This window comes from Heptranchias perlo, chromosome 28 (genome assembly GCF_035084215.1).
Source record: "Heptranchias perlo isolate sHepPer1 chromosome 28, sHepPer1.hap1, whole genome shotgun sequence".
NCBI lineage: Eukaryota > Metazoa > Chordata > Chondrichthyes > Hexanchiformes > Hexanchidae > Heptranchias > Heptranchias perlo.
In genome coordinates this window covers 10,058,727-10,073,001 of record NC_090352.1, presented here as the reverse complement: position 1 = coordinate 10,073,001, position 14,275 = coordinate 10,058,727, and the positions used below count along the sequence as shown (strand labels likewise).

Sequence of the window (14,275 nt, the reverse complement as noted above, 5' to 3'; positions counted from 1 at the left end):
TACCTGAACGAGAGATATGACTGTACACTTCTAGCGCCCTCGTCTTTCTTACTTTTTAGAACACACCAGCAGATATCCTGTGGCATTGCTCATGGTAAGTTGGAGGATACACTGTTTGATAAAGACAGGAGCACTATACCACTTAACATACAATTTATTACTCTGTTGTTAAGGCACAGCTATGGTTAATACAGCCTGTCTCTGTAAGGCCACGCAGTTCAATTGCATTTTAAGGTCAATTGAAGAATGGTTGTTTCTCTGTAGATTAGTAGCAGCAGGAAATTACTGCTTTGTTTTTTTTCTTAAAAAAGACTATTTGGATTTGAAGTGTCACAGACTTGAACATAGGAACAGGAGTAGGGCATTCAGCCCCTCGAGCCTGTTCTCAATTCAATTAGATCATGGCTGATCTGTGTATTAACCCTTGGTTCCTTAATATCCTTGCCTAACAAAAATCTATCAATCTCAGTTTTGAAATTTTCAATTGACCCTCAGCCTCAATAGCTTTTTGTGGGACAGAGTTCCAAATTTCCACTACCTTTAAAAAGCTAGATAGATGTACTGTGTACTTCACGGAATTCTCTTCTTAATCTACTTCAGAGAAAATTTTTCTTTGCAGAGTGCAGGTATCAAACAGGCATCAAAGGCCAGGATGCTCTAAGCAGTCGACATCTTCACTGAAGACGTATCAACCAGGAAAGAATAAACTTCCATTTCTATAGCGCCTTATCACGTCTCTCAAGATATCCCAAAGTTCTTTCAGTCCAATGTTTTTTTGATTGAAGTGCAGTTACTGTTCTTACGTGGTCAGGTGCAAAGCTGCAAGGTCCCACACAAAACATGAGATCAGTTCCCGTTGAACTGTTTTTTTGACTATGTCCATTGAGGAAGGACAGTGGGAAAACTCCCTGCTCTTGAAATAGTACCATTGGATATTTTACATCCACCTGAGCCATCAAAACAGCCATACGAGCATTGGAAGAGCTTCAGTTTAACGTCTCATCCAAAGGACAGCATCTCTGACAAAGCACCAGTTCCTCAGTGCTGCACTGGTGTGTCAACCTGGACCATTGGCTCAAGTCCTGGAGTGGGTGTGATCTCAAAATTCTTCTGATTCAGAGGCGAGAGTTCAGCCGAATGAGCCAAGCAGATAGGTTTGTTGTGGGACAGTCTGCAACTGATCACCAGGAAAATAATGCAGTGAATAGACATTACAGGACTGTAATTTTTGTTGAAGACGACCAGTCTGGGAAGATGATTTTACAAAGCCTTTCTCACAACTGAATTTATAGTTCCTGACTACCAGTCAACAGATTAATGCTGCACTTGACATGCACATTCCATGCAATGAAAGTAACTGTTATCATATAAATAGGTGATAAATCATCCTCAGGAATCCCTGCATTGTCACACTGTAGAGTCCATTTGCCTTGCACAATCGTTATTAAGTGAGTACTTCCAAATATTTTGCTTCTGTGATTAAAGCATACATGAGAATCAGAGTCTAATATCATGTATTGCCTTCATTCTTCCTGGCAGAGTGCCTTGATGGTTCTGGAGTACTGTAGTTACAACTCTCCTAGTTTACAATGAAACAGAGGAAAGGAAAAAAGAACACAAATCTAACTACTAGTTAGGATGGTGGTGGGAGGCTACAACTGGCCTCAACACCCCTGAGGCATGAAGGGCTCCTGCTCCACGTTCATCCAGCTTTTGAAATCTAGTGGGAGTGTCACCCACTCCATTTCCCAGCAGCCAGATCCAAGGCAACATTTTCTGAGGCCTCTTGAGTAGGCTGCATTTCTACCACCTTGGCTGATGGAATGGTGTGCAATGTGGGAGACTCAAGGGCACAGATAAAATCATTTGAAAAATGCAAGGTAAAAAAAAACACTGATCAATTCAGTTTAAAAACAAATACAGATGGCTACGAAATCCCAACTTACCTGCTTGGAAAAGATTGAGCTCGCACTCCAGATAATCGAACATTTCCACTGTCAACTGAAAACTGACAAGAAAACAGAAAAGGCACCCATCAGTCAAAGATTTATCAGCAGCACACATACATTCTCTCAGTGCCCACTCACTACCCCCATCACATCTACGTGAAGTGGGCCTAATAAATTATCTGGGAGGAAAGCATTTCACTTGAGCTGGCTCCCAATCTCGGGCGATGCATGCAAACCTCCCCGAGGCAATGGAGCACTGTGGTTAGGTCAGCCTGCAACAGGACGGAACGTTTGCATGGCACAAGGTGATCCACAATCTTCCCAGATAGATCAGGAGACTTGTAAGATATGGTAGGGGCTGACAAAAGGACTCACTGAGCTGCAGTGTGGAAGTGTTCACAGGGATTCTGTAATGGATAAATTGTCTAGTGATTTTGCAGCCTTGTAAGCAGTAAACTCAATCTTTCTGCATCTCTTCTATCACCTATGCAAATCTAAAGCAAGGAACAATTATGGATCATTTAATTGGTAAACAACTGGGTGAGAGATGGTGTTAAGAGATGTATAGAAGGTAACAACTGATAGTAGGTGCAGAAACGTTTTTTTTAAATACGTCAGCCCTGGGATATTGACTCCTATAAAGGAACAAAGCTTTAGCACAGATGACAAGCAAAGCAGTGAGATGGAGAAAAGCTGGAACAGGGCACAGCATGTCCAATGCATCACAGAAATGGAGAACAATACTGAAGGGAAGACAAGTGGAGGACTGAACCAGCCCAGCTCAGTATAGGGTTCATCATTTTTGGTCTACTAGAGCACGATTTGAAATTCAATGCTGACTACAGGACAAAATAAAAGAGGAATGAACTGGTAAAAGGCAAGTTTAGAACCAATGTCAGAAAGTGCTTCTTCACGCAGGGAGTGGTTAGTGCCTGGTATGGTTTTCTGTTGTGAGTAAAGGAGGCAAAAACTCTGAAATCATTCAACAGAGAGTTAGATTGTGTGATGAGGATCTGAGGGCTTCTATGGAAGAATAAGCTAGGTGGATCAAATGACCTCCCTTGTCCGTACTTCAAAGTGAAATCTTTATGACACCATTTATAGGGGCTTCCAATGCAAGCCCTAGCATTTCAAGATCACAGAATGCACATAAAATAGCCCTTTGAGATTGGTTACCAACAGTTCAGCAACATGTATCCTCATTACAGACTATGTACTTGTCAAAGGTCACAATCCAGCCAGTGTTTTGCTCGAAGTCCACTCTTAGAGATGCTGAACAGTGATGGATTGTGAGTCTGTACTTGCACTTCACCACGCAGTGAGCCAAATTACAATGGCACCATTGTTAGGAGTTGGCAAATAAAGGTCAGGTACTTCTCAGCAGGAAAAGAAAAGCTGTCAAAGTAATAATTCTATTTTAATAAGACCTTTTCAATTGCTGTATGAAACTACGAAGACCTTGCTCCTAACCACATTCTGTATTTTTCTTTTGATGCAAAGCAAAAAAAAAAGGCAGCACTGAGTCCCAGCTTTTTTAACATCTCAAATAGTCAGGCCATGAATGAATGCTCGTGGGCACAAACAGCACAAGAACGATTTGCTCGTGTGGAGGTAAACATCAACACAGACTGGTTGGCCTGAGCTTTTTCACTTTCCAATGTCCGTATCTAGAAATTACAAATCATCTGTCCAAGCTGCACCCATTAATGTTTTAAACATGTTGCCCTTTATCAAAACACCTTTTTCTTAGCCGATTCTTAATTCAAAGGAATTTCCCATTTCTTGAGTATGGCTGCCCCGGTCTTACATTTTGTACCTATCAAAGAAAGCAGGCTCCATTTAACCCCTGGCTGCTTAAAACTAAAGACAACAATTTCTATTTTGTCACAGCGAGGTGGGTACAAATGGCCTCCAGACCACATTACGAGGACCAATGCTCAATACCGATATAGCAAACTGCCACGACAACCTAATACATAAAGAAGAGTTTAATGGAACATTTATGATACGAAACCACTTCCAGTGCAGCAAAGACTATACAAGTGTGCAATGTTAAAAAAAAATGGAGAGCCACAATCTAAGCTGGATCTCTGTGCCTTGTTTGTATCACGGGGGTTGATTCTGGAGGCAATGCTGTAATATAATTGCGACGTAACAGCCCATCACAGGAAACCACTATATGGAGAAGCACAGTCTGTAACTGTCTTTCACAATCCAGCATTATGTCAGCAGCTTTGTAAATGATAATTTATCACTCCATTTGTCATTTCTGTGACTTAATATGGGCAAATTCAAGGATCTTTCAAGACAACTTTGGCCAGAATTACATCTCTGAGCCCTTTACCAGATATAATAAACTGACTGTCATTTTATTTAAACAGGTGTTGGCTCTTTTATAGCCAGAAGCCAAATGCATTCCATTAATACATAGTTTGGAGGCCTCATTTTTTTCACACTAGTCCTGAGAAAAATCCAAGAAAGAAACTGATCTGTAGGTGAGTGGCTCACTCCATGGATACAGTGTGTTACCCAGTCTCCAGCAGTACGGTACCACAAGCACCACTGCAGTGTCACTGCACGAGAATTAGTTGAGTCCACAGACCGTTATTCATCAGTTCTTAAGGGAAGAGAATGTGTCATGGACTAGCCATGCTCCCTTCAATGCTGTTCTTGGATGGGCTAATACAAGGGACAGCTTTAATCCCAATTTCTCCCTCTAATTTTTTCTCATCTGCTGAAGGTGCTGGATTCACCATTACCAGCAGCTCACCAGTGCCTTGCTTAAGTGGCCATTCTAGACAGTGAGTGTTAGCAGACTGTTCTACAAAGTGGGGGCATCACAGCCAAGCCTGAGCATATCCTCACCAATGTGTAATCCTAGCAGATGAAATTGGATCAGGTGCTGACTTAAACCCTTCCAACTGCAGGGATGAGGATGTTAATTGTAGCTCATGTTGGCCAGGGATGGCAGTAGTGGAGCTAAGTTAACAGAGACCAGGGGCTCAATTTTAAAATCAAATTGTGGGTGCGTTGGAGGCTACGAAAATGGCGAAAATCCCGTGCAGGTTCCGAAGCCTGCTCCAACCCGCCGACTTCCAAGTTCCCCACAGAGGCGCCTGCGTGCGCGCCCATTTCACAAATCCGGAAGTCCCGCTGGCAATTAAAGGCAGCAGGATGATAGTTGAAGAAACAAATGTACCTCACTGAGGTACTTAAGGTACGTTATTTCTGATGTAGTAGATAGTTGAAATGATTTTAAACTTACCTGGGCAGCTTTCCCATGGCTTCCAATTCATCCCTGGTGAAACCAGGTGTGAAGGGCCAGAACAGGCAAAAATAAACAAAATAAATTAAATAAAAAACCATTGCACAAAGAACAAAATAAGCCTACCTTTCCACCCTGCTCCAATGTCCGATGTCCCTCCCAGCCCCTGAAGTCTCCCACTACCCACCAACCGATTTTCCACTCTCAATGACCCCACCCCCCATCTTCAGTGTCCTCCACTCTCTGTTCCAGTGCCGGACGACGTCTCGCTCTCTCTCCCCCAACCCCCCCGCCTCCACCCTCAACCCTTGTAGCTCCTGGACGCAAAACCCGGAAACAACTTTAATCACCATCAATTACATCGTGATCGTGTTGGAAAAGGTACGTTTTTTTAAAATTCGGGTTTGCCATGTGCGCCTTCACCCACCCCCACTGCTAACCTGCCACCATTTCAAAATTGAGCCCTAGAGATCAAACACTGGATATATGGCTCAGTTACATTCGAATGTATGATAATGGATGAATAAGCATGATAATTACCAACAAAGCCATTGGGTAGCTATCCCAGACTTTATTCCCTCTTTGTCCAGACAGAGCACTCTGCTGATATGTGGTATTCCATATAACAGTGTACCCAAGAACTGACAAATCTCAGCCAAAGAGGACAAGCAGAATGGAATTCAAACTCACAACCTAGTGGCAGGAATTCCACAAGAGCATAGCCTATTTAAGTGAATAGTTCCTCTGTTTCACAGCTGATCGAATTGCACCGATACAACTATCATAATTTAATGCACCAGCACACTGTGCAGGTCAATAAACCAATAAAGCTGGAACTCAACCATAGAAATATATCGAAGTTAAAACATGAAAACAGGCCATTGGGTTCAACCAGTCCATGTTAGCGTTTACCCCATACCCGAGCAAATAGTTCTAATCACATTTACCCACCCTGTTCCATATCTTTTAAACCTCTCTTCTTTTATCTACCTGTCCATTCTAATCTTGAATGTTGACAGTTTCTACCTCAACCACTAGTTCGGGAACTGAATTGCACAGTGTCACGACTCTGAAGAAGTTTCTCCTGCCCTCAGTTCTAAATCTCTTGCATTTAATCTTGTATCCACGGCCCCTTAGCCTCGACCCTTCAACGATCAGAAACAGTCTTCTTCTGTCTATCCTATCCCACCTTTTCATAATTTTAAATACTTCTACTATGTCGCCCCATAATCGGCGTTATTCTAACGAAAAAAGACCCAATTTGTCATGTCTTTCTTCGTATTTGTATTTCCTCGTACCGAGCTGCATCCAAGTGAATCTGTATTGTACCCTCTCAAGTCTCAAAATCCTTCCTTTAATGTGGAGCCCAATACTGCACACTCCAGCTGAGGTCTTAAGGTTTTATATAAGCTCGTCATTACCTCTTGGCTTTTATATTCTATACCTCTAGATATCACCTAGAATTCTATTAGCTTTTTTTCACAGCCTTATCAACAGGAGTTGCTGCCTTTAACGTTCTGAGAACTTGTACCCCCAAGTCCCTCTGGTCTGCCACAGCATCGAGCCAACTTCCATTCTGAGTATAATTACTGCTGTTATTTTTTTAACCAAAATGCATCATCTCACACTTACTGACATTGAATTCAATCTGCTAATTTTTAGCCCATTCTCCCACCTTATCAATATCCCTTTGCAGCTTCCTTTGGTCTTCTAAAGAATTAACCATACCTCCTATTTTTGGTTTCATCTGCAGATCCCAACTAATCCCAACTCTAGCCCTAAATTCCAAATCATTGATATACACAGTGAATGGAAATGGTCCCAGAACTCAACCTTGTGGGGCACCACTACCCATTTCCAACCACTGGAAAACTGTTGTTAACTCCTACTCTGTTTTCACCCTTCTAATCAACATTTAATACAGTTTGATATCCTCCCCCTATTCCATACTCCTTAAACATCACTAGTAATCTCCCATGTGGTACCATGTCAAAGGCTTTTCTGAAGCCATATATACTACATCCACTACATTTCCCCATCTACCATGAATTCTCAGGTTAGTCAAACACAATCATCCCTTTTGAAATCCGTGCTGGCTGCTTCTAACAGTTGTTTCTTTTCTCTTTCATTTTGCATTTCATTTACATACAAAGTGCAGATTATTAAATGCTGCAGCCACTGAATCACATCTCTATCATTTCAAAGCAGCTATAGATCAGTGTTAATTGGAAGACAGGAGGATGTCTATCCCATCAGTTCTCAGGAGCTCCAGTGGACACCAACTGGAGCTTGGACAGTCTTTTCTGGGACAACGCTGAGGTGGGTGAAAGATGCTGTGGTTTTTCTCATCTTCAACAACAGCAAAGTCAGTGCAGGTTAACCTTCTGGCAAATAAAATGTGTCCCCAAACAGTTCCCTTTTATGGTATAGAACTCCTAAGCAACCAACAGAATGGCTTCCTTCAGCCCATGTCCAGTACCAAGTTGTGAGGCAGATTTGTAATAAAAAAGGAAGGGCTCCGGTCTACACTGATGTGCCACCATAACTTGGAAGGAAAGTCAGATTCATGGAAGCCCTATTTCTTTGGCAACACCCTCACGAGGGCCTGCATTAAACAGATGCCGACAGTTCTGCTATACAGCATTGAATTTGGCCATCTAGAACATCAAGGTGGCTGCCACATTGCATGCTGTCCTGAATAGGTCCTTGTACCATGTTGAAGGCAAGTGTTTATTGTATAGGTAATGAGGAAACTCTTGAGGCTTAGCATGACAGCCGCTGGAAGGTATTATCTGGAGGGTTGGTATGAGAATATGCACTCACACCAAGGGTTCAGTTCCTTGAATGGGTTGCAGAGGCATGCAGCTGCCGCTGAAGGTCCACAATCTAATTAATAACCATCTAATGAGGACTGATGTTTGTCCATGCTGTGCTATGTAGGGTGGAGGCTGAGAGAGACGTGGGCTGCATCATGTTAATAAATATTTCTTTTAATTTAAATTGTAACTAGACCAAGGCACTGGGAATTTGAACGTGGAGCCAAGGCCTGCTGTTTTTCTTTAATCTTTGCCTTTGCAGTTGAAGCAAGTATCCAATTCTGTCTAGAGACACTACATGTTAAACTGCTAAGAAATTCTCTCTTGGCTGTGAAACTTAGGATGCCCAAGCAGCTTTCCAATGATAGATAGACAACACCAATTTGCACTTTTACAGCATTTTTCACTAAATAAAACATGCTGAAAAAAAATAATTACACACCAAGAAGTGGAGGGAGAAGGGTGAAGGATGGTAACTGAAAGCAAGTCAAAAAAGGTGAGTCTTCCCAGAGGCTTTTGAAGGAGAAGTTAGCAAGTCAGAAAGCATTCCAGAGTATGAGGCTGAAGCCAGTGAAGGCTCTGCAACTGAAAGTGTAGCACAGAGAGGGAGGGATGGGAAGGAGACCAGAGTCAGAAACACAGGACTGAATGAGATTGCAATCATGGAGAGGGCTCAGGTAACGGAGGGAATGAAGATGACACACATTTTGAAACTGATGTACAAGGAGAAGCAAAGGAGTTTGGTGAATGCAGATGTAACAGGGGAATGGGACTTGGTGTGGGATAGGATGCAGATGGAGGAGTTTTGGATGAGGTGTTATTGATGAAGGATGGCAAGGAGAGCATTGGATTAATTAAGTCTGGAGCTGGCAAAGGTGTGGCATTTCAGTGCCAATGAGGTCAGGTAGGGATGTAGTCAAACAGGCCACTGAGGAAGTGCACCATTGGCCACAAACTGAGGGAGCTGCCAGAGGGAGGGAGTCGGATGCTAAGGTGCTGAGTATTAGACTGGACCCGAACAAGATTGCTTTGGTTTTGTTGATGGAGTTATGGAAATTCTTGCTCATATAAGGACTTGAGATTGTCTAAGGAGTCAGACAACACAGTAGTGGTTAAAGAGTCGAGTGTGGTGAAGAAGAGCTGGGTGTTACTGATGTACGTGACCCCATGGTTACAAACTATGTCACCAGGAGGCAATATGTAGACAAGGAATGGAATGAGGCCATGGATGGAGCTTTAGGGCACTCCAGACCTTGCAGGGGAGGGAGGAGCAACCATTCTAGATGTGTTAACTGGTTTGGGACAGATACGACTGAAACCAAGGACAATTGTAAACAAACTGGTTTATTTTACATGAAATATATGAATGAACAGAATATAGTTTTCACAGTGAGATTCAACTAAGTTCATACCACTCCTCAAACCATAAATTAACACAATTCTGCCACTAATATAGGTTAAACTCACTCGCAAGTTAGCTGCCCGAGCTAACTTCCTTTGTTGCAGGCTGTACACGTGCAGTCCTGGCCTTGGAGTTTCTCAATCTAAAAAGATCTTTGTGCCTCCCACTGCCTTCCAGAGGAAGAGAAAGAAAACAAAGACTGTCCTCCATCACCTGAGTGTCCGGGTTTGGGCCTCAGACGACCCAAATTTACCAACGAATGAAAAGCTGCCTCCTTGGTGTGGAAGCTTGTGGCACCAACATGACTATTCAGCAAAGTCCATCTACCAGATGTATTGAATGAAAACCAATTCTATCATAATGACATCGAATACCTAGGATAAAGAGTTAGCTAACTACTTTGTCTCAAAGCTAATGTGTGGCAAAGTAAACAGATTGATATCTATAATGGCTGGTACTACACCCAGGAATTCTAATGAACAACCTCAATGGCTGTCATATCTCTGAGAGTTAATCCTTTGTAAGCTGATCTAACCTTATATCAACTCTAACATGAAATAAAACAAAATCCCCTCCAGACCATATAAGTAAAAGTTCCAAAATCTTAGTTCCCTACAGGGAGAGGCTGTGTGCTCCAGATTGGGCAAACGGAATCTCTAGCTATGTGGATTTCTCAGTAGATTGATTTAGTGACATGGTGACATTAAGGTGGCCAAAAAAAGGCAACATATTAATTTTAAGTTTGTTAACCAATTTACTTAAAATAATTTGGAAAACTTCATAAGGAGTCATGAGAAAAAGATATGAGCACTGAGATTTCATTCACTGAAACAGATTATTCACTTAAGAGTGGCCACTGGTTTTAATTTTGATGAAAAATAAAAAATGAACAGAATGCAATCCCCAAAATATCGAGCAAATCTCAGAATTCTGTGTAATATAAATGGAATTTGATTGTTACCATAGATCAGCAGCCCTGATTATAGAGAATTACAGTCCCTTAGTATTATCACCAAGCTTTTCTGTTTTCACTGAAAAATGGAAGGATTCATGAAATGTAATCCCCAAAACATCAAGTAAAAATAATTTGATTCTTCCAGTCACAATAAACCAGTGTGCCTGCTCATCAAATATTTACTAATGGACATCACTGCACTCCACTGTTGGAAATGTGCAACTGGCCAAACCTGCAGTAATCCATTTATCAACAGGATAAAACCTTCAGGACTTCACGATGAGGGAAAACACCTTATAGAAGGAGGCAGTGGAAGTAATTGAGGCAGCGTTAGATTCTGAACTGCAGTCATTTGCCAGCAAATCTCTCAAGACACAGTGGAGACATATAATAAAATAGATCTGCCTGTTTCATTTGCCCTTTATAAATTAAATTTAATCACATTACTTACAAATTATTTACATCATTTTCTCCCGTCTCCTCTAGTTGTCTGTCAGTCATCTGGAGATTTCCTGGAAATCTGGGATTCTACATGAAAAAAAAGGGAGGAAAGTGACATTAAGAAACCATTACCAAAAAATTCCTGATTCAGAAAATGCTCTCAGGAATGGCAAGGGATTCGTAAATGAGTGTTGCTGCCTTGGCAGCTTATTTGCAATGCAGAACTTTTTACTTGCATGGCAGAAAGTTCTGACTGCAAGACTTGCTCAGTCCAAACTATATCTAACAAAGCTGTAGACAGGTAGTCTGCTAAGATTTTTTTTTAAGAATAAGTTTACATGACTTATGTTCATCAAAGACATTGGAATTGAAAAGGGTGTAGTGGATCTGGTACCTGTTATTGCTAACAGTAACTGCAGGGGCCATACTTGATAGCTAACATGATCCTTCACCACCCATTTTCCCCAATAGGACAGCAAAGTTCCTTTAACCCTTGGGAGTTCTGGAGGATATCATCTAAATATGAATCACTGTGTAGAAAAGTTTATTTTTAAAGACACTTGTTCCTACATTGGGAATTTGGAACTGTCCTTTGGTCAATCTTCAAATCACATTTTGAATAGTCAGCCGTGGAAAGTTATAGAAAAAGGGTTTATAAACAGAACAAGGCCTTTCTGCCTAGCAAGCCTGTCCCCTTTCAATACATCAACCTTCTCAACACAATCCCAATCCCTTCTCGTGAACCCACTTATTATATTAGCTGCAATAATATGCCCTGCTGATTTTTCCACCACTCTTTTATTATATCCTTTATTCCAATTGTTTCTTGCCAATTTTGTCCGCTGTTGTTCTCTCCTGACGCCATTGTCTCCCTTGCTGGGGTACAGTTCCACGACTGCCAGTTACCCTTCAGTAGCCAGGGTAACCAAGTAGCTATTCTTAATTCGTGAATCTTGACAGCAAATGTTGTCTCAAAAACACACACTTCCAGTGAGTGTTGCTAAACAATGATCAGGAACACAAACCACTGCCAATTTTGCCCATTGTACCACCCTTACAACCATCCTAGTCCATTTAACTTGTGTTCCTTGATATGTGAACCCTGTACCACAGTGAACAATTTGCCAGGATCCATTTTATCAATTCCCTTCTTTATCCTGAAAACTTCAATTATTCTCTTTTCCAAAGAAAACAAGGCCAATTATTTTAATTTTTCCTCATAATTTAAATGCCTGACATAAAACTGATTAATCACCTCTGTACCCTCTCACGGGCAATAATATCCTGTCTATGATGAGAAAGGTCACACGACAGTGCAGTTATTTTACCAGCTATAGAAAACATTCTAACCGAGGGCGGCCAAAAAATGGAATTCTCTGCCACAAACCATTATTGAAGTAGAAGTCTATAAATTCTTTCAAAAGAGAATTAGTTTCTTGAAAAAGAGGAATATTGAAGTGTATGGGCATGAGCAGGAGTGCAATTAGACTAGGTGACTCACAGAGAAAAACACTGGACAGACTTGACGGGCCTAATGGCTGGTTTCTGGCCTGCAACATTCTATGGCTTAGGATACATGTAGTATTTTTGTATTAACACATATTAAAAGTGTGTTTTAAGCAGATCAATATGAAGCTGCGGCTGAAATGTTGCATTCTGATTGGAACTGTAGCAACTGACAAGTCATGTTACGGAAAAAATACAACTCAGAATTCAGCAAGGAAAAATCAATCAGTACTTTCAGTGATCCCTCCAAGAATCAGCTCCACAACAGCCCAGATGTGCAACAGTAATCACACCTTAGTGAATCTGGCTCAAGGTTACACATCCAATAACCACTTTTTAAAAAAAAAATTAAACACTTCACCCTAACATTCAGTTAGAACCCTGTACTTTCACTGCTGGAACCGAAGTTCTAACCTATACAGGATAAACATGTCTTCTCTCTGACTGTTGTAAGGATCAGAAGTGAAGTCAGTTTGAGAGTCTTAACCTATTTCCTCATGGACTCGAAGTCAACAACATCAACTGCCAGTTAACACCTGAATTATAGGCAATCTCCGGTAGAGACCTCCACGATGTGTTGGAAAAGTAGGTGCAAATCTAACATGATACGGTGGGATAAAAGCTCCATTTTCTTTAAGATTTTGGAATTCTTAGGGTTTCTGTGGTTTGAAACATTGGACAGCCAGAATAATAAATAAAATGGCCAAGGAAGCCATAAAAAGATTCTTTGCTTCTATGTTTACAGCAAATACAAGATAAACTTTTGAAGTAATATCTGACAATGCAAGGTCCTCCTTAAGGTAGAATATCAGCACCATGTTCTCTGATCATCAAAGGCTGGAGGTTTTAATAAGTGGGATTGAAAAGGAAGCATTCCAATCTTAGTGAAATAGTTATTTGATGAGTCACATCCCTTGACTAACTCTGATGTTCAGGTGCAAGAGTTTTTTTTAATCCCAGTTTGGCAGATTAAGAAAGACGCAAGAAAGTTTGGGAAAATACCCAAGAGAAGCAGACCATTTCAGAAACAAAGAGAAGCTTGTGCAAGAGAAACAGGGAATGTTAAAACAACTCCAATCAGATGTCTGGCAATATTGCCATCAGTTAATTCAGTAACATAACTTCCCAATGTACGAGAAACACTGGGATAAATGTTACAAATTAGCACTCCTGGTTTGGCATGACTTGCAGCGGCTCTTAAAACCTGTGGTGTTTGTAGGGATGAGTTTTGTTTAATCTTACATCAAAATATTTAGTGGCAGAGGGAGCAACAGGAAGAGCCCAAATGTTTCTGGAATCTAGCCTGGCAGGACTGATCGAGCAGGTGCGGCTCAGGAGGGGTTGAAATATTTGGAACACAAGGCTTCGGGCCTCTCAGAAGTGTAGTGCAAAATGCCTAGCAGGAGGCGCAATACAGGTCAGCTCTGCGGCAGGTCCAAGAACCACTACATTGTCTTAATCGTGACAGCGAAGTCTAGTCTTGCGCAAAACCAATAGGAAGGCTAATTTTTACATGAGAATGAGCAGTTTAGGTACTGCTCAGAGCAGCGTAGGTACGGCACTTCCATTTTTATGCTGGAATGATACTCAGCGTCCCAAGTACCTGTTAGAATATGCGTCCAAGAACGTAAAGGAGTGTAGACTTCTCAAAGCAGCACTCCTGGTTTTGAAATGGAATCCAGTCTTGAATTTTTGAAAACTGCTTTATTTTATAAGACCAGAAGTGGTTGAGCAGCACAAATAGTGGGAAATCGGTGTTGCTAATTTCCATCCCTAGATCCTTCCCCCCTACACTCACTCGACACCATCACCACTGGTGTAAAGCAGTGAAAAATCTTCCCACACACATTAATATAGAAAGGTAAATTCCAAGATATTTCCTACATTAAAGTTGTGGGCATTGAAACATAAGCATCTCTACCGTAACAGGTGCTTGGGCCT

The 14,275-nt window shown here is 41.4% G+C and overlaps 1 protein-coding gene across 4 annotated transcripts in view; it reads right to left on the bottom strand.

Moving 5' to 3' along the window:
• Nucleotides 1–14,275, bottom strand: part of hip1 (huntingtin interacting protein 1) — a 228,191-nt gene that overhangs the window by 93,794 nt on the left and 120,122 nt on the right. For all 4 annotated transcript variants that reach the window (XM_068008049.1, XM_068008050.1, XM_068008051.1 and 1 more), the window contains 2 exons: nt 10,839–10,915; nt 1,947–2,008 (listed from right to left, as the gene is read on the bottom strand). In XM_068008049.1, coding sequence (XP_067864150.1) covers nt 1,947–2,008; nt 10,839–10,915 — 139 coding nt within the window. The remainder of the gene's footprint in view (nt 1–1,946; nt 2,009–10,838; nt 10,916–14,275) is intronic.